Here is a 21,372-nt window from a genome sequence, read left to right on the forward strand (position 1 = left end):
TCTGTAATACATCTTCCATACAATTGCCAGAACATTTTCTATGATACAGGTCTGAACATGTCACTCACACTCACCTACTCAAAAATCTTTGGCCTCTTCCCTCGGAAACCAACCCCACCCCCCCCAAACAATCAGATAACTCCACCACTACCATTTCACTACCATCCCCACTGAAGCTATTATTCCTCTTAGTCAAACTCGGAAAAAGTGATTGACACTGCCCCTACTTCCTTTCTTCTCATAATTTCTTTTCAACCTTTTGCAAACTGGCTTCAGACCGCATTCTACTGAAATTGTTTTTTTTCCAAAGTTAACAATTTCTTAATAGACAACTGTGATAGTCTTCTCTGTTCATATCCTTCTTGACTTCATTGCTGATCTCCTCCAAAATACTCTTTTCTTCCCGGGAGTTTTTATGAAACTACTCTCTCTTCTGTTTCTCTTTCTATCTGATATCACCTTTTATGTCTCTTAATGGTTCATTATCCTATCAAATTCGCTAACTGTGGGTATTCTCCAAAGGGAAGATGGGGAGTGGGAGCTTTTCTTTTCTCTTATCAGTAACCATGGTCAAATTATCATGCAGATGATTCTTACACCTAAGTATTTCCAGTTTTCAGTCAGTCTCTCTGCAGTTGCGGTCCTCTATCATTATCTACCAGCCATTTCAAAAAGTAAATACTAGATATATCACAAACTCAAAATGTCCAAAAACTAATTAGTCTTTCCTCTAAAATCTTTCTCTCTACCAGGTTGGCACTAATCTCACTTCAAGATTCACAGTTTGGGTATTATCCTTAACCCCTCCAATCAGGTGGTTCACTTTGCAATTTCTACCTCCACACCATCCCTCAAATCCATCCTCCCTTCTCATTTCTCATATGGTCATCTCCTTAGTTCAGGCCTTTCAACACTCTAGCCTAGTACAAGAACCTCTCAAATGGCCTCTCTGCCCATTCTAGTCTATCCTTCACATTAATGCTGCCAAATTCAATAGAAAATGATTTCTGCTAGTTACATAGTGACTTTGAAAACCAAAAATTAGCATCATCTATGTTACACCATATTTTTACTTATTTTGATCAACATTTCTCAATTAGATTTCAATCTGGTTCAGACACAAAAGTAGGATTTTTACGTACTGCTTGCAGCCAGCAAGTTATGACATCTCTGCACCATACCACTACCAAAGTGATTTTCTTTGGTATAAATCTAACCATATCACTTCCCTAATTCAATCCCAGTAGCTTGCTTTTGTTTTTGGGATTCATGTATCCTAAGAGGCTATGTTCAAAAATGAAGACTTAAGTTACAATAGTAAAAGGGATACAACTTACAGCATGTTAAATTCACTGAGATCTGCATGGACGAGTCTGGCATCCTGATACATTGTTCTCATGTACTGAATTACTTGAAGATATAACTCCCGGGCCTTAGATTCTGATAACTGAGCATTTTTCAAAAGAGGAGCAGGCCTCAATTTAAAAAAAGAAAAAAGATGAAAGAGACCATCACAAATCAATGACATTATTCCACTGACTCTTCTTCTATAAGAATTAATCTTATAATTTTCTAATAAATGACCTCAAAAAAACAGACTGCTTATTCCAATAGAAATTATATTCATAGTACTTAGTATATAGTAAGTTGCCCTTTTAAAGACATTTATAATTTAAATTTATAACTTAAAACAGAGAGTCTTAACTTTGTCAAGGATCTCACTGACGGTCTACTGAATCCTATGGACCCTTTCTCAAAATAATGGTTTTAAATGTATAATAGATTAGGGGGAAAAAAACAATTACATTAAAATAAATTTATCCAAAAAAAAATTTTTTTTAAAAGGACATGGATGCCAGGTTAAAAACTCATCTTAAAAGAATACAATACCATTTAAATACAAAAAAAGACAATAAGTAATTTTAAAGTAGGAAATGAATTGGATTTTGAAATATCTAAAATGTACAATTGTTGGTTTTAAACATACTTACATGTCATCTTTACCAATGAAGCTCATGACAAGAACATGATGTTTTAGCATGATAGGTTCTGGGCAAGGTATTTTTGCTGTGTTTAACCTGAAACATAACAAATCAAGGAATACTAAGTTGAAATTTTAGAAGTAGAGTAAATAAACTACATAGTGACTAGCAGATCAAAAAATGAGTTATTTGCCTATTTATAAAAAAAACAAAACAAAACATTATCACTGGCTAATCATAACAGCTGATCTGTATAACATGTTTGTTTCCATACTTTATTAGATCCTTAAAGTAACCTTATGGGTTAAGTACTATTCAGATTATTAAAATTATTCCCGTTTTATAAACATGGAAGATAAACCTTATTCACAGTGGTGATTGTCAGAAACGGGACTGACAAAACCTGGGACTGACAGGAATTAAGGATACAAAGCCAAAAAAATTAAACCATTCTTGCTGGACATTGGGGAGAGAGGATGAGAAAAAATAATTTCTGACTATAAGTATACAAAAGTTAATACAAATTAATTTTGCAAAAGGTGATAGAAGGAAGGATAGAAATCAGGAGGAGGCTTCATGTAGGAGATGGACCTCAAGGAATTCTAAGAAAGATGGTAAGGAGAGAGTGCTCTGCAGGCATAGGAAGCAGCCTATACAAATGCATGAAGATAAGACAGAAAATAGTGTGTCTCATACAAGGTGCATCAAGTAAGTCAGTTTGGCCTGATTGCACAGGACAGAAGTAAGAAAAGTCTGGGATGGAAGCAGGAACCAGATAGGGAAAAACTGCCAAGGCCAAAGAAGAGTCAAATTGAATCTTGTAGGTAGTGAGGGAAAGGGAGGGGGGAAGGGGAGTTGACTTTCAAGCATGAGATTGACACAGCCAAGTCCATGCTGTGGCACATACAGATCACTTTGAGCACTTGTGGACAGGGGAAAGACTGGCTCTTGGAGAGACCAGTTGGGCTGATGCAACAATCCAAGCAAGAGGAGATAAGGGTCTGAGCTAGGGCAGCGGCTGTGTTGTGAAGAGAAGGGGATAAAATGAGAGATGCTGAGTCAGAACTGGTAAGATCTGGCAATGAACTGGATCTGACAGGGTAAGGAAGAGAAAAAGGAGTCTTAGGTTTCAATTCTGAATCACAAGAAGGACAGCAGTACCTTCAGCAGAAATGGGGAGTTTAAGAAGAAGGCTAAGTTAAAGGGGAAAAGAAATGAACTGTTTTGAACATGTTGAATTTAAGACAGCTGAAGTCTGAAATGTTCAATAGTCAGTAAGCCACCTTTCCAGATTAGCAAAGGAAGACAAAAAGGCTTGCACAAACTGGGGACAGCGCATGCTGATCTGGATTGTTTTTAACAGATTGTGGGGATAATCTAACAGAAGAGATGAGAGGGAAAGGAATCAAGGATTTGTTCTAGTGAGGGAAGGACCATCTCTTTACTAGAGAACAGAAGAAAAGAAGAGAATATGAAGAATGTTGCCAAGAGTTTGAATTGTAGCATAGAGGAGTAAAAAGAAGCCCATGATCAATGTCCATTAGTTTTAGGGTTTTTTTTTTTTTTTTCCCCGAGCCCAGATCTTCCTGATTACAATTACAATAAGCTTTCCATAACAGCCTACTTCCTCTCCTAACAACCATCACAAACTGTATTAAGACAGTTAAAATCAGTATATTTGGTTTGCCAGATTTGGGGATATGTTTCTACAAAAGGCAGAATTTGCACATAGATAATAATACTATCTATAGGACAAAAGATTTTAGAATGATTTTATGGTCAAATATTATAGACATCAACAAAGGTTGATTTTACCTTCAAGACAAAAGAATCTAATGTTATAAATTTCTCTACGAGCTACTACATTGTAGATAAAAATGGAAGTGTAGTATTATGAAAAGTTTGTTTGGTTTTTCAACCTAATTGTCAAAATATTATAATGTTAGCCCAAATAAGAATTATGCCTTAAGTAAGATATGGAATTTGTTTGCATATTAGATTGCTTTACTGGATAAAAATTGGTTGTCATGTTGAAGAAAATAAGCAATAAGGAAAGAGAACTACATAACAGATCTTTTAAGAAAAAAATTGTTTCTCCATTCTGAGAGAGTTGAAGAGCCATCAGAGAACTATATTTCCTTCTCCATGATAAACTATCAAAATCCCCTCAATATCTTTTCCAAAACTCTATTCCACTATCCTCCTTCTCAATAAAGACTTAAAAAAAATTTTTTTTGAGATCTCAAAATTTATTTTTCTTCCCAATTTCATACTTCAAATCTCCTCAAAATTATTCTCCATTCTTAGCTCAATGGTATCAAGTCTTAGAGAAGAAGAGGTAGTTTATTTTCCATTTCAAAGCCAAATCCTTTACTTGTGCTCTTTATTCTATTCCCTCTCACTTCCTCCAACAGTTTGGCCCCTGCAATCTACTTTCCCCCCTAATGACCCATTTCTTTTTATACACTAAATCCTTCTGTTTAGATTGTCTCAATTCTGCAAAAACAAAACACCTTCATCTGACTCTGAATTTCTTTCAAGTTATCATCTAATATCTTGCTTCTACTTCATATGTAAGTGGGAGAGGGAGGGAAGGTGGAGAAGGAAAGGAGTTTTCTTGACTTTATTTTCTCACTGTCACTTTTCATCTCCTTGCAATCCAATTTCCAATCCTATCACTAGACAAACTGCTCTTGAAATCAAGCTTAACTTTGCTACTAAACAATTATTCATGACTAGGAGCAGAGGTTCTTAACCTTTTTTTGTGTGTGCCATGGGCTCTAATGAAGCCTATGGTCCCTTCTTAATACAATATTATTATTATTATTATTATTATTATTATTATTAAAATATACAAAACAATACAAAGGATTGTAAAAGAAGCCAATTATAATTTTTTTTTATTCATGAACCCCAAAAATTAAGAACCCTGGGTTTAGATGGATCTGAAAGATTATGCCATCTACATACAAATAACCCATTTAAATTTAATAACCCATTTAAAGTGTGTTTAAAAATAATTTTTAAATTAGGAACTTAAGTAAAGATCATCAAATAAATCCACATCTTTGAAGTTAATGATCTCTTACTGCCAAATCTTAAGGCTATTTCCAAGTCTTCATCTTCTCTGAGTGTTCTGCAGCACCAGACATCATGGACCTTTTGAATAGCTTCTCTTCTCTGATCTCTACCCTTCCCTGCCTGACGCAATCCTTCTCAATATACTCTGGCACTTTACCACAGCCCTGCTTCTTTTTTCTCTGGGTGATTTCTACAGGCTTCACAAGTCTAATTATCATCTCTATGCAGATGACTCCAAAATGTACACATTTTCCCACACATTTCTTCCTCACGTTAAGTCTCACATCTCCTGCTGGGAAACTTCACAGGTTTAAGAAAGGACTTCTTGTTCTTACCCCCAAAAGCATTCCCTATTTCTACTGGGTACCACTATTCTCAGTCACTTAGCTTTATGCTTTATAAGATTGGGGTCAGCTTTTTCCATCTCTTCCTCTAATGCTAACTTCTCCTTTGAGCCTCATAGCCACTCTATGTGGTGATTAATGCAGGAGAGAGATTGAAAGGTCACAAAACTTAAGAGGCAAGAAGTGACTCTGGGTGACTCTAATTCCAAGTTTTGTTGGGTCTTAATGATTAGGTAGAAAGACTAGGGATTTTTCAGGGGCCTGGGTAAACATTCCAGCTCTGCTACTTGTTAGTTGTGTGACTTCAAACAAGTCACTTAGTTCTCTGGATCTCAGCTTCTTCATCTCTAAATGAAGCAAGGAAAGATGACTTTTGAGTCAGATGAGGCCCTAACTCTGTGATGAAAGAAGGATGGTGACTTAGTTTCTTCCCACATGTTTATAATTACATGTCTATTTTAATATAAGCATAATTCAGAGCTTTCTTTGGGATTTAAATTTTAAGCTGTCAAGAACAGCTAAACTAGCTACATCAGGTACCACTTTCTCCTGGTAGTAATTACCTAAAGTGAGGTCAACTGTTAGATAAAAGAACCTTATAGATTAGTCTTTATGGTAGGAGAAAAAAAGGATAAACAGGTTCTCTTCTCTTTTGGCTGAATTGGAGCTGAAGTTTGACTTTATCCAGGTTTTTAATCATCCATGCTAATGTTCCTCTTCACTGCCATGGATAGTAAAATTGTCTCTTGCTGAGTCTCTGGTTGCTAAGTCTACAAACTCAAATACCAACAAGCCTTGAATGAGGTAATGGAAATGTGGATTTCTGACAAGCCAATTAAATTAACCTCATTAGAAAGCACTTGACACACTTAAACTGTGAAACCTTTGCTCTGATGGCTCTAAAAGTCTGAGAAACAGCAACATTAACATTCCTTCTCTTTAGTAAGAGATTATTTATTTAGTATAGTCAATGGATCTGATTGTTTTTAATAGTCCTAAAGTATTCTCTGTATCTGGGTCAAAATGTTCATTTGTAAAAAGGGAAGGGCAGATTTCTACATAAGGATTTACTATATGTACACACAAGTGATAAACAAAAGAAATCAAATCATTACCTTATTAAATTTCTCATTTCCTTTTCTGCCCAAGTCTGTACCATTTTTCTGGGGTTTCCTTTACAATATCCATGACGAAACCTGAAAAATATAAGGAACTCATTGCAGTTTCATGTTAAAATTTATAGGCACATTCTAATATTGATGTACACAACTAAAATGAAACAAACTTTAAAGTAATTAAAACTCACCTGAATTCCCCACTTACATACTTATCCCTATCCTTGAACACCAAAATTGAAGTTTTATAAATCTTGATTGCTCTGTTCTCTCCATCTGTTGTACTGGCATGATACACATTAGCCTAATGTAATCCAAAGCAAAATGTACATAATTGAAATCCTGTGTAAAGTACAACATTTAACTTTTTTGTGAATTTTCTGCTCTCAAAGACAGAAAATAATTAACTTTTTTGGAATATAGTGTAAAAATTCAGTATGCAAATATAAACCAAACCCTTCAAAAGATTTAAATTAAAATATATGATAAAAAGATATTTAAATTTATTTGCTCATTCATTCTAAAAAACATTAGGCATCCAGTTGTGCTGAGCATTGTGCTAGGATCTCAGAAGAAATATTATATGAGGTTAAAACACACACACTGACTTCATGGAAAAAAATACAAATGATTATATTAAAACAGCACTACTAAATAAATGAATTAGATATAAAAACATAGTGAAGACTGAAGGTGATGGTCATTATCAACAAGGACTATTAGTCCTTGAAGGTTTATGAGGGAGATGACATGATTTATATAATATATAAAATAAAATACATAAATAAAAAATGCAGTGGAAATTCACAGGCAAACAGAAAGAAAGAGCATTTCACTCACAGGAAAGAACAGAAACAAAGGCAAAGTACTGGAAAAACATAAGGCACATTCAGAAAATGGACAGGAATTCCGTTTGGCTAGTAATGAGAGAAGGAAGGGCCTTAGAAGGAGTTTAAATTTTATTTGGTGGGCAATAAGGAACTATTGAAAACTCTAAGAAAAGGAATGATAACTTGTTGGTATTTAAGAAAGATTACTCTGAGCAACAGAAGTATGGACTAGATTAGGTAAAGAGTAGAAATGGAAACAACTGTCAAGAAAATATTGCAATAATTCAAGAACAAGGATAGATATAAACAAATTATTTTTAAAATATTTTTTAATATATTTTATATATTTTTTAACACAAAGAAGGAAATACTTTCCCCATTTATGGATAAGGGGAAAACTCATAACAAGTATATAGAAAGGACCATATAAGATAAAATGGGCAACTTTAACTATATAAGATAAAAAGTTTTGTACAAACAAAATTAGTGTAATTAAAACTAGAATGAAAAGTTAATGGGAAAAGAAAATCTTTGCAGCAAAGATTTGTCTCTTTCTAACAAAAATCTAATACTCAAGATGTAATAAATGGATTCAAGTCTATAATAATGACACCCATTCCCTAATAGGTAAGTGGCCAAAGATATGAATAAGCAATTCTCACAGGAAAAAATTATGAAAAACTATATAAAAATGCTGCAAGCCTCTAATTTAAAATTTTCATGTTAAAACAAAGCTGAAGTTATACATCATATCTATCAGATTAGAGAAATAAAAGAAAAAGATGTGGAACTATACTTAAAAACAATCACTAAACTGCATAGCCTTTGATCAAGTGATATTACTATGCCTATTCTTTGGAAAAGTCAAAGAATTCATTATGTTAAAAAAAAATATGTATGGCACCTCTTTTTGATAATAAAGAACTGGAAAGTAAATCCAATGACTGGAGAAAAGCAGAACAAATGAAGGTATATGAATATATAGTATGGTGCCACAAGAAACCACAAAAGAGACTGATTTCAGACAAACCTAGGAAAATTTGCATGAACCAACATAGAGCGACATGAACAAAAACCTGCACAGTTATACAAGAAAATAAAATGTTAAATTTATTATGTTCTTGAAAGCTGCTCAAGATGCAGATTTATAGCATCTTGTACAATCCTCTTCTGCTTTGTACACAGAAATATTCATCTTACTTCGTGTTAAGTTCACAATTTAAAAAAAAAGCAAACAATAAAAAAAAAGGGAGTGTTAAAAGTGGAAAACAGTTTGCAAAGGGGTGAGGAAAAACTGGATAGTACAGATGTATCAGGTAAAAACAATTTTACAAGGAATTTCCAGTAAAAAAAAGGAAAGAAATATCTGGATGGGATAGAAGGCAGGGCTTTATTTTTAAGATTAGGAAGACCTGAATAGGTCTACAAATGGAAAGAAGTCAATGAAGAAGGAGACAAGTACAGAAACATATTTAGAGTTAATGAGAGTCTTTGATAAAGGGAAGGAATGCTGAAACAAGGTCCTGGAAATGAGAAGGAATAAGATGAATAATGTAAATAGAGGTATTAAATAATAAGAAATAAGATTATTTTCTTTTTTTCTCTAAGTCTTGTGACTTAGCATCTCTTCTTGACCATACAAAGTACTCATTAACCATCCCAAACAATATCACTAAATACTGTTTGCAACTTTATTATGCATGCCATCTCTTTTGCTCTTTGTTCCATAAGTCTACATTTTCTCCTGGAGAGATGATAAGCTTCTTGATAGTAAGGGCCAAGTCAGATGCTTATGTCCCATGGTACCTACTATTGGACCAGGGCATTCAAACACTTAAAATGAATACTCTGGCAGATGAACATTTAGACTCTCATGAAAATTCAGTACAACAATAGCAACTTAAGGGAAAACTCAGGAGCTAAAAATGTGGATCCCACCTGAACTGTGCTGATTTAGAGTCATTAATAAAATACTTTGCTTTTCTGGCTTGGTAGTTAGTTTCAAATCTATCCTTAGTTTGCAAGAGACATGAATTATTTTATTTTATCTTGCCTCTGATCTACAGTGATCACTATAGATACTACACAGTGGATACTAAAATGAACTCATGTTGTGAAAATGGAGGGAAATTAAAACAGTAAAATATACTTTCAAAAAAGAAACTAGTTGAGAAACTTTCAAAAAAGAACCCTCCCCATTCAACCAGATAACATTCAACTTATATAAATGCTTAAAGTAACTTATTTCCTTTATATCTGAATCCCAAAGAGGTTTTATTGTCACCAGAGGTTCCTACAGTTGACTTGTATAATAAATTTCATTGTAAGTTACTTTTCCAGAGAAATAGTTTTATTCTTTAAAAAAAATAAACAAATTATCCACACATATGAAAGGAAACAAAAATCATAAAGGGAGAAGAAAAATCACTCTTGGGATTCTAATTCCTATTTCCCTAGTAACTGGCTTGACCAGTTACTTTGTCAGAGAGATGACAATGAGCCAACATACTTTGAAGTGTCACCAACCAGCACCATATTCTGGTACGGAGACTGGGATAGTATAAAAACATAATTCATGACTATAATTGTCTATCTCTTTGTACCTATCAATATGGCCAATTTGTACTACTTGGCAAATAAATATTTTATCCTAAAAACAAAATCCATTCAGTTTCTAGGGAGAAAAAATAGAAATTTAGCTTTCCAAAAACAAAGCTTACTTCTTTTCCTGTGCTGATGCAACCATTTATTTGTGATATGACTCCTCTACTTAACATCTTGAACAAAGTTATTCGAGTTCTTGAATCTAGCACCTTCAAGAAAAAAAATGAAGAAAATTAAGAAATCAAAAAGTTTGATTTACCTGGGCTCAAATATAATTTTGTTAAAATTACATAAAGCAAGAACTGAAATAAACTACATTTCTATACTAGGTATAGTAAAATAAAACTCATTCATATACTACCTCTATTTTCTCAAATTTATCTAGACATCATATGAGACAAGGACCAGAATAATCAGCAAGTGAATAGCCTTATTCAGTCACAGAGGTCAAAGTTATCCATTCATCAGAGTTGAAACTAGGAAAGTGAGTGGGTATATAATGGGTTTTTCCATAAAATCAGAATACTAAATTCAGCCAGAGAACTCAGAGGCATCTTTTGCCTTATCAACCCTTCCCTTATGATCCTTCTAGCCAACTATTATAGCTGAACACTTTCTATATAAAATTAAGCATTTATATTGAATAAAACATTTATTCGACATACATTTATTAATGTATATGATGCTCTATGACCATTGTGGCTAAATCAGATTCTCTGCCATTAGGGTGAAATCTTACCAGAACCTTCATTTTGGGGAAAGACCCAATACAAACCATCTCTGATTCTACCTTAAACACCCTTTTTCAGCTGCTTCCTGACAGCTCCTGTGAGTTCCTTTTCCCCTTGATAAATTCTTTCCAGAATCTCCATTTTAGGGAAGAGCCCCAAACTAAGAAAATGTGATTCTTCAGATTTGGCCACTCCCCTGACATCATTCCTGGTAGGCTTTGCTCTCATTAATCAGTTCTTTTCAAAACCTCCATTTCAGGAAAGATCAACTATCCCTCATTTCCAGATTTAGCCACCATATCTCCTCGAAGTTACTACCTCCCTCCAGAACTACATGAGTATACAGGATGTTCCAAAGTCAGTGCAGTTTTAAGCTATAGCAGCTATAGTTTAAAACTGCATCAAGATGTGCATGTGTGTGTATGTGTAAACTATAAAGCCAAAGTTCATTCCCCAAGATGTAAATGATCAAAGGATATGAGCAAACAGTTCTCAAAAAAAAAAAAAAAACCTATTAACTATTTTAATATAAACTATTAACTTTTAACAATTATATGAAAGATTATTCCAAATCATTAACAAAAGAAATGCAAAAATAACCAAGATTTCAACCCATTCCCTGAGAACTGGTATTAATGGGAAATGGAGAGGAATCAACTTTGGAAAAACGTAGGCATACTAGTGTGTTCTTGGTGGATCTGTGAATCAGGATAACCATTTTAAAAAACAAATTGTAATTATGCCAATAAAGTGAGAAAAATGTTCATATCATTTGATGAGAAAAGTCCTCAAAAACAACAAAAGATTTACAGTGACATTCTTCATGATAGCAAATTGGAAACAAAGATAGTGACTAGTGAATAACTAAACAAATCATGATACTAAATATAATGGAATACGCATGGTGCCAAAAGAAAATAGTTTATCTCCAAGATGCACATATTTTCAGACTTTTGCAATATACTGATTAGTTTTGCTGATGTTGTTCTTTAAAAAATGTAATTTTGTCATAATTTGTAGCCCTCTAGGAGGAGAGGAAGAGGGACAATGAAAAAAACTTTAGTGATTTTTTAAAAAAAAAAGGTATCAATAAAAATTTATTTCTAAAAAGAAAACAGTAATCTTCATTCAAAACATTTTAAAATCGTACCTGTTCCACAGTTGCTCTGTCCGCCTTATCTTTAACCCGGTACCTAACCAAAAGCAAAAAAGCCACCTGAATATACATGTAATGTCATAAATGGATGTCATATTTTTATGAAATAAAAACTAAATAGAAAAGAAGCACAAATGATTTTATTGCTTCGTTAAAAAACCCTTATACATAGGGAGGCTTATGTTTCTCTCATCTCCAAGTTCTACTGTATATGTCTTCCTTCAGTTTGCCTTCTAACATTTCCCTTTACTGTCACTCTCTTACAAGGAGAGAGGGAAAAGACTGAACTTTAAGTCAGAAGACCACAGTTCTAATCGCAGCTCTCACTTTTCTAACTTTGGGCAAGATTTAAATTTGCTGGGACTTGGTCTCGCCACCTCTAAGAAAGATGGTTGAAACAGATGATCTCTAAGGTCCCTTCTAACTTTAGAGGGAATTTTATAATCCCACAAAGGCAAGAATTCCAAGATAAAAAAAGAAAAAAGCTGATCCCACAACTTAGAGAAATCCTGATTAATTTTCCTTAAAACAAAACGTTTTAAGGCGATCAAGTAGCTAGAATATATAGATACATCTGGAATTTCTACAAATAGTACATAACATTATTAAGAGCAGGTAATTTTAGTAAGCATTTGAATGTCTGCAGTAGATGTAGTGAAAGACTTGAAGTCACCAATAGCCAAACTTAAGACCTGCCTCTAACCTTTACAATCACTTACCTCAGTCTACTTATCTATAAAGTGATTTAATTCCTCTATTATCTATTTTATAGATTGTTGATATAGAGCTCTGAAAACTTAAGTGTTACATAAATAATCAATCCTATCTTTCATTCACAGAATACTTTGATTTCACGACTCTAAAATTTGATAAGGAGACAGGAAAAATTAACTTCTTCATTTCAATTAGAGGAATGGGTATTGCCTTTGAAAGACCTAAATTTAAAAAGACCAAGGTGTCCTATTGTATCCTGGGCCATTGCCAAGTGTCCTGACCTATGTCTTGCCACTGGATTCTGACTCTAGAGGAAAAAGTGAATCTGATGACTCTGCACAGTTTTGGCCTCACTTAAATACAATTTATTCACATGTCAAGACATCTCCCTCCTGATGTCATGGTCCTTTTGGAGAAATGAAGGATGAACAACAATCATCTATCTTGTTTGGCAGTCTCTAACTTGGTTTCTCTTCTAACTTCTTAAAAAGAGGACTTTGAATTACAGATAGAAAGAACACTAGGACTTAACTCAAAAAGTTGGCCTTCAAGCCCTAGTTCTGATGCTAACTAGTGGACGCCACAACTCTTCTCCCAGTCTCTTAATCTCTATTATGCATTGTCATCTATAAAACAGGATGCTGCTACTTCCTCTGCCTTATGACTTTATTATGCAGATCTAAAGTAATAATTTACACAAATATCTTTAAAACTATTATATGTTCCATGTCAATTATTATCATGGTTCAGCAAATAACATTTATAAAATAAATTCAAGCATCTACTAGATCTACTTTGTGAAATTGAAACATTCATGACCTATAAGCTTGCTTTCACTAAAAACCAATGATCAAAATTCAGGATTGAACCTCTTGTAACAATTACCTATGGGAATAAAATGTAAATGATTCTTCCTAACCACCTTTTTAATCCACTCTTTAATTCTAAGAGTCTCTTAAAGCAGAAGAAAGCCTTTATACATCATCTAATTCAATTTCATCATACTGATAGTGAAACTGAGACCCATAGAGGTAATGGTCATATAGGTTAAGATTTTGAGCTACTGGAGGGTAGATTTGCTTTGGTATCTCCAGGACTTAGGAGTCTTGAAAAATGTTTCTTGATTAAAAATCGGGTTTTTTGATGCTAAAACTCAGCAGTCCCTTTGACTATACCCATATGTGTGGTATACACATGAAACAAACTTGGGCTAAAGTATAAAAAAGAAAACTACTAACAAATGTAATTAAAAGGGTCATCCTTACTCTCTTCTAACTAGAAACCTGTTTCTCTCAGTAACTGCAATCATTGGTTAGTACAAACTGATAATCTTTTATATATTCCCCCAAGCTGTCTCATTTTACAAAATGAGGCCCAGGGAGTTTATGTGACTTGTCCAAGATCACACAGGTAAGTGGAGGTAGCCAGATGAGACCTGAGCTTGGAAATCTAGCAGTCTCAAAGTTCAAATCCTGCAGTAAGTGTTTATGAGCTGTGTGTCCCTGAGGAGATCTCAACCTTTCTCAGCCTCAGTTTCCTTATCTGTAAAAGAAAGATAATATCACTTGCTCCACAAGACTGGGTGTGAGAATCAAATGTGAGAACACAAGTTAAGTGTTTTCCAAATCTCAGAGAGCTAATTAATGCTAGCTATTACTATGGAGTTCAACTAGATAAACAATGATATCTTTTCAACTCTAGACCTATGATCATTACATGTAATTAAGAATATAAAAAATCATAAGAATACCTAAGTTATATGTGTTTCCTGGCCCTTATTCAATACTTTTCGCATGACAGCTTTATGAAAGATCAAATCTTATTCAAATCTAAAAAAATTAACTATTTCTAGGCAAAATACCTTTTTATTTGCCTGGCCTTAAAGAATTTTTTTTTGAGGCAATTGATTGATTTGTCCAGGATCGTACAACTAGAAGTATTAAGTGTTTGTGGCTGGATTTGAACTCAGGTCCTCCTGATTCCAGGGCCTGTGCTCTATCCACTGTGTAATGTAGCTGCCCTCAAGATCCAGTTATTTAAGCTAATAAAATCATATTCAGCTAAACTTAACTATAAATACCAACTGATGAATTTCCTAATAGTTGTTCCTAGTTGGACAAAACAGTTTGAGTTATTCTAGTAGTAATACATAATCACACACACACACACACACACACACACACACACACACACACATCTCAGGACAGGCTATTTTGAAAAGATAGCAAAGAATGGAAAAAGTGGGGTCTTGTAATTAAACAATACATTCTGGGGGAGGGAAGGAAGATGGATTACCCATAAGTCCATGAAAGGAAAGAATTTTAAAAACTCAAAAACTTAAATCTATAGCAAGTTAGAAAGTTCTCAAAATATCACTTACATGTCTGCCTCCTTTTGCCTAGTCTTTTCAGTGACTTTATTTATAACAGAATCATCAAGATTAAGTTTATCTAAAAGAAAAATAAAAGATGAAGATTAAAAAAAAGTTTTAATTTAGAAAAAAAAAAAAAAACAGGTAACTTTTCTTTTTTGTTCCTATCTGAAACTGGTCAGATAATCCAAGATATCCCAGTCAATGGTCATGTCTGTATCTGAATCACTAAGTTAAAATGCTGCTGCTTCAAATTAGTCTACAAACATAAATAATAATAAATTAGTAAAGGTCTTATTTCAGGAAGAACTTCAACTACATTCAATGCTAAAAGCAAAGAACTGGAGATAACCAAATCTATCAATCTATTTCTGAGAGAGAAGCAAGATCATCTGGCATTTTTCAAAGATACAGAAACAATAAGAGTTTTAATCAACATCTGAGACAGTGAGGACTTCAAGGTCTTTTCAATGTTTAATTAAATACTGCTGATCAGTTTAATGTTTGAGGAAAAACAGGAAAATAATAAAAATTGCATTCTAAAATTCTTAATACATTTGCAAAAAATTAAGCCTAATTACTCTGTCAAAACACTTTTACATGCACCAATTCTAACCAGAATATGTGAAATTTTGTTGTGTCAAAATTACATATACTTCTATTATAGCTGAACAAAAAGAAAAGGGATCAAATTCTTTCTGGCTATTCTTAATTATAATTTGAATCTTACTTTTCTGTAAGCAATTGGTATCACTTGAATTCATCTCTTGAGCATTTACAAACTCACCTAGATTAATTTTATTCTCAAATTTTCTTAAGGCCTTGTCTGCTGGAGTTGACATTTTTGCCGAATTGAAGTGGCTAGTTTGTCGGTTGGCCTAGAAGAGATATGGAAAACTTGCTTATAACACAAATAAAGTAGAATATTCAATTATTAGGACACACAATTTATTGGCATGTATATATATATATATATATGTATGTATGTGTATATATATATACACACACACACACACACATATATATGACAAATACTTCAACCTTCTCTCTCAGCAAATCTTTTCTGAAATTCTCAAGCAAAACTGATTTGCCACCATCTCACCATTTCAGGAACTATATCTACCAATGCAAATCACAAACAACAGATGATAACCCAATTGGTGAAAGTCTTATCCATGTTCCTAAAAGTTCAACACGGTATTACCTCACCCTGCCAAAGGCCTTTCTTGCTTTCTTTCAATATCATGAAGATAATCAGTGAAGCACTTTAGTTGGTCACCCATTTATCTCTTCCTTTGATCTTGTGAGCAACCCATCTTATTTTCTTACCATACAATTCCTCAGACATTCTATCCCTGTTCCTCTTTGGAGTTACATTAGTTATGTGTAACAGTCTGCTTGTCAGCATCATATCACTCTCTAACACGCATTTATAGTTCTTTGGAGAGACTGGTAGTGTTCCATATCTCACTGGTGCTGTATAGCACACTAATGAAAAATGAATATCAAAAAGAGGGGTCTTTGCTTTCATATGAAGCTTGTGGTCACTAAAAAAGCTTGCTATTTCCTATAAGTCATTCAGTCCTTTCTTTTCAAATCTGATTCCAGCTCACTATCTAATATGATTATATACATACTCTTAAACAACTACTATAGAGTTACCTAATTTGGCTACCTAATTCCGAGACTCGGCATTTCCTAGATGCTGCTGCCACCATCTTAAAGTCACATGTTTCCCCTCCTCAGTCTAGACTCCACAAGGCAGGGCCAGCTTCAGAAGATGAGACTTTCGTCCCTTTGCTCCCAAATGAATTTGGGTTCCAATTGCTTGAGAAGGGGAATAATATAATGTAGTTCATGGGGAGAATGTAGCAATAACCCTGGCCTTAACCACCTGGCCCTGGGAGTGCTACAGTTCCACAAATATTGCAGGCTGTTGGTCAGCAGCAATCTGTTGGTCAGTGATAAAGTTTCAGAGACAAAAATAAGATATATAGCAGATCACTCCGCAGTTCCACTCTAAGAAGACCATTTCCCAACTTTACCTCTATGCCATGAAATTAGCCTATCAGTGACATGAAGCACCTGGTGTAACTTTTTCCTATAAATTTATCTTCTCATTCCTCTTCTTGTTCTGGTTCTTTGCTAACTTCTTTTGGAACTTAGCCTGCTATAATTGGCATTACAATTATAGTAACTCTGCCCCTTGATTTGGGGGAAAAAATATAAGCATTCTACATTCTGAGCATTCTTCACTCAATCTTCAAAAAGACATTCCTCATCAATTTAATCTTTCCTGTTTGAATGGATAGGATAAATTCTTTTAAGTGATTACAGATCTCTTTGCTCTGCAATACTCTGGGGGATGATTTGACCAACAAGTAAATATATCTGGAGGAGTGGAATCATATCAGTTTTGATATTATTGCTATAAACAAAACTAGAAAAAAGAAGTTGTGGTTAAATGGAAGGAGGGATCATTGGTATTCTTCGCCACATCAAAGAGAGGAACTGATGGAATAGATTTTGGCTTCCCAGCCACCCATATACTCCTGATTCTCATCCATAAGAAAAAAAGAAAAAAGTATCATTTAATCTAACCATTACTCTAGTTGTCATTCTGCATCCCTCTTTCCCATTCCTCTCCTCTCATTATCTTCTAAATCCTATGCAATCTGATTTCTAACCTCAGACACTGACTAGCTATGTGACCCTATGCAACTCATTTAATTTTTTCTAACATGTTTCCTCCTCTATAAATGGTAGTAAGAATAACAACCCATCTCTTAGAGTTGTTCTATTAAGTGAGATAATGTGTAAAGCAGTTTGCAAACCTTAAAGCTATATAGATGCTAGCTATTTTGTCATTATTTAATTAAGGCTGCCCTTTTAAAAGTTATCACTTAGCTCATAATTGCCAAATGTCATCTCTCATTCTTCTTGATCTCTCAGTAGCATCTGACATTGTTGATCTCCACCTCCAAGATTCCCCTCTTCCTTCTATATTTGTGACTCTGCTCTCTCATGATTTTCTTATAAGTTCATTATCTGGCTCCTCAGCTGATTTTTATCTATGTCATGCCCACTAACAGAGGTTTTATGACCTCTGTTCCAAGGCTCAATCACTGGATTTTTTTTTTTTTTTTGCTCTATACTTGGTGACTTATCAGATCTCATGTTTCATTACTTCCATGCAGATGATTTCTCAATACATGCATGTCCAACCCCAGCCTCTCTCATAAGCCATAGACCCTCATCACTAATTGCATCTTGAACACTTAGAACTTGATGTATTTTACATATCTCAGTGCCAATAGTAAAAAAAAGATATTAGCCTTCCTTCTTCCCCCAAAAAAACCCTTCTTCCAAACTCCCCTATTACTGTTAAACTTATCACCATTCTCTGGTTTCATCTTTAACTCTCTACTTTTGTATCCTTCTGCAATACAATCAGTTGCCAAATCTCATTATTTCTACCTTCAAAATCTCTTAGAGATTCCACTATCTCCATTCATAATTATAATCTTCATTCAGGCCTTCATCACCTCGCCTACAACTCTGCAATGTCCTTTTTAATCTGTCTCCCTGCCTCAAGACTCTAGCCATCTCAATCCATCATCTACTCATCTGCCAAGGTGATTTTTCTAAAGCCCAGCTTCTTAAACTATGGGTTGTGATCCCATATTGGATTGCTATAACAATGTGAGGGCCCTGAAGAGGAAAGACATTACATGAAATATGTAATCACAAATGAACTGGGAATAAAGGTAAAAAGGAATTTTTTGGCTTGAAAAATCTACAATTAACAAATATAAACACTATTTTATCAACTGTAACTACAAGCATAATAATAAATTATTCTAGTTAAGTACTTAACTCTTCTTAGCCCAAGTTACTATTTTTATAATTGACATAGCTCTTTTAAGATTATCAAAAGTCTTTACAAATGCATATTACATCTGATCTTCCCAGTAATGTTATAAGGTTTGCACTACAGGAATTATTTCTATTTCATAGTTGACAGAACTGAGGCTCAGAGACAGGTTAAGGATTTTGTCAATGGTCACAGCAGTAGTATTCTAATCCAAGTCTTTATTTCACATGGCATAAGTTTTTTTTTTTTTTTTCTCCTACTCTGTTATAAAAATCTTACTTTCAATTTTTGTTTATTTTTTTATATACCTTCATTTCCCAATCTTCCCAATTACCAGCAGGCCACCTCTTGTCACAAAGGTTAAAAGAGAAAACAAAAAAAAAAAAAAAAAAAAAAAAAAAACCAATTATAGTTCCCCACTTCTGCAAATTAAAAAAGTGTACTTTTAGATGATTTGTTAAGCTCTCCTTTTATATTTCCATAAATGCTGAATTTTACTTTACACAAATTAAGTACATGAAGGAGCTCCTTATTTTTCTGGTATCTCACCATGACATACCTCAAATGAAGGCAGTGTGACCCAGTGGCAAGAAGACTGGATTGGCTCCTCTAACCTCAATTTTAGCCTACTATTATTGCTTGAGTGAACTTGGGTAAACCTTCACCACCTATAAAATGAGAAGTCTGGAACAGATAGGCTTCTAAAGTCTCATCCTGTTTCAGATCTATGACCCAAAGTGTCTATTATCTTACCTTTCAAAAACCATAATAAAAATTAAACTGTGTGTGAAAGATAGGGGGCTACAAATGTGAAAGCTTACATAGTTTGTAACTTTGTGAACAAGTTGGCTTTGCTGAATTGGTTTTTTCCTCTCTTTGTTTCAAGAGAAAGCTATATTTGGAAATGAATGGAAAACTGAAAACAAAATACAGACATAAAGAAAAGTGAATTAACAAGAAGGGGAGATCATTCAAAGACAATCTTTTCTAGTTATTAAGCTAGATCATAGTGTTCATTTCAGAGAGCTAGCGGCTATAGATGAGAGAAAATTATCTTTATTTTCACTAACCTTTACCTGAAATTTATCACTTTCTTTTATTATAAGTGTTGGCAACAAAAACATCATTCTAAAAAAAGGTCCACAGACTTCACCTGACAAAATGCATCATGAAAAAAAAAAAAAAATCATGATCTTGTTTTAGAGCAATATAGTAAATATGAAAGTTTGCCTTAAGAAATAGGCACACACTTGAAAGGTGTCAAAAACTCAATTATAAAATACCTGTGTGTTACTCCCTCCAGTTGAAGAGCCCTTAGTAATTTTCCCAACGTCATCATCCCAGTCCCAATCAACATCATCGTCATCATCTTCATAATCTTCATAATCCTCTTCTTGAATTTCATCATCAACTTCATTCAAAATCTGGTGAGAACTTTTAGATGCATCTTCTTCCTCTCTGCTTGTTTCCATGCTGGTCATACTTCCACTAAAAACAGTAATTTTTCAACTAGTGTTACATACAATCTAAGGAAATATGACACAAATGCCACAGGTGTGTGAATCTCAAGTCGTTAGGAAATTTAAGGCATTTGTAATCCCATTGAATTGGAGACACTTATTCAAAGAAATAAGAACTAAACCAAAGTTATTTTTTAAAATAACAACTAAACATTAAACTTCTAAAAATATAAGAGTAACTCATGGGGCAGATTAACATATATTCTTGGGGCATGGCTAAAGAAGGAATTTTTGTTTGTTTGTTTCACTATGCATATTAATCTCAAGGGTTCTGGTTTGTTATTTTTTCCTCAGCGCATGGGAAAGGGGGCAATAAAGAAAGGTGAAAGGAAAAAAAAATTGTTAATATAAAATCTTAAAAATATATGTTGCCAGAAAAGGGCACAAAATACTATCTTTTGAGACACTGGAATAAAGTACACACTTCTGTGTTAATAACAACACTGTAATCCCCATATACCAATCCCAAAATACCAATTTGGCCTTTGAAAACACCAGGCCTAAAACAAACTTTGAAAATGTTAAGGAGCTCATGGTGAAACAGGCTACCTACCTCCTGATAGAAGATGGACTAGGAGTGCAAAACGAGTGAAAACACAAGATGTCTTAAAGTCTTCCTGTCGATTTAAAATTACAGCAAGAATTTTGGGACATTGTATACTATATTTTTCTTTTTTTTTTTTTTGCTGAGGCAGTTGGGGTTAAGTGACTTGCCCAGGGTCACACAGCCAGGAAGTGTTAAGTGTCTGAGAACAAATTGGAACTCAGGTCCTCCTGACTTCAGGGCTGGTGCTCTATCCACTGCGCCACCTAGCTGCTCCTGCATTTTTCTTTACTTTGCTGGGGGGGGGAGGGGGGTGGAGAGAGGATGAATGATGGGAGGGAGGAAGAGAAAAATAGAATTTTGCTCATTGAAGAAATTTAAATGTAATAAAATTAACTCAGTGAAACACTTGAAATGACGTGCTTTGATTGTAGAGACACAACCTGATCTCGAACACTTAAGAAAGAGAACAAATGTAATAGAATGCTGGGTTCTGAAGCTCAAAG

The 21,372-nt window shown here is 34.1% G+C and overlaps 1 protein-coding gene across 1 annotated transcript in view; it reads right to left on the minus strand.

The window, feature by feature from the left end:
* The window catches only part of RIOK1 (RIO kinase 1), a 34,769-nt gene that overhangs the window by 12,886 nt on the left and 511 nt on the right, over positions 1-21,372 (minus strand). The window contains exons 2-10 of the mRNA XM_051970731.1: positions 20,086-20,290; positions 15,716-15,806; positions 14,938-15,007; positions 11,838-11,880; positions 10,073-10,165; positions 6,714-6,826; positions 6,523-6,603; positions 1,992-2,078; positions 1,338-1,475 (exon numbers count right to left, since the gene is read on the minus strand). Coding sequence (XP_051826691.1) covers positions 1,338-1,475; positions 1,992-2,078; positions 6,523-6,603; positions 6,714-6,826; positions 10,073-10,165; positions 11,838-11,880; positions 14,938-15,007; positions 15,716-15,806; positions 20,086-20,290 — 921 coding nt within the window. The remainder of the gene's footprint in view (positions 1-1,337; positions 1,476-1,991; positions 2,079-6,522; positions 6,604-6,713; positions 6,827-10,072; positions 10,166-11,837; positions 11,881-14,937; positions 15,008-15,715; positions 15,807-20,085; positions 20,291-21,372) is intronic.

The sequence above is a fragment of the Antechinus flavipes genome, chromosome 1 (genome assembly GCF_016432865.1).
Source record: "Antechinus flavipes isolate AdamAnt ecotype Samford, QLD, Australia chromosome 1, AdamAnt_v2, whole genome shotgun sequence".
Lineage (NCBI taxonomy): Eukaryota > Metazoa > Chordata > Mammalia > Dasyuromorphia > Dasyuridae > Antechinus > Antechinus flavipes.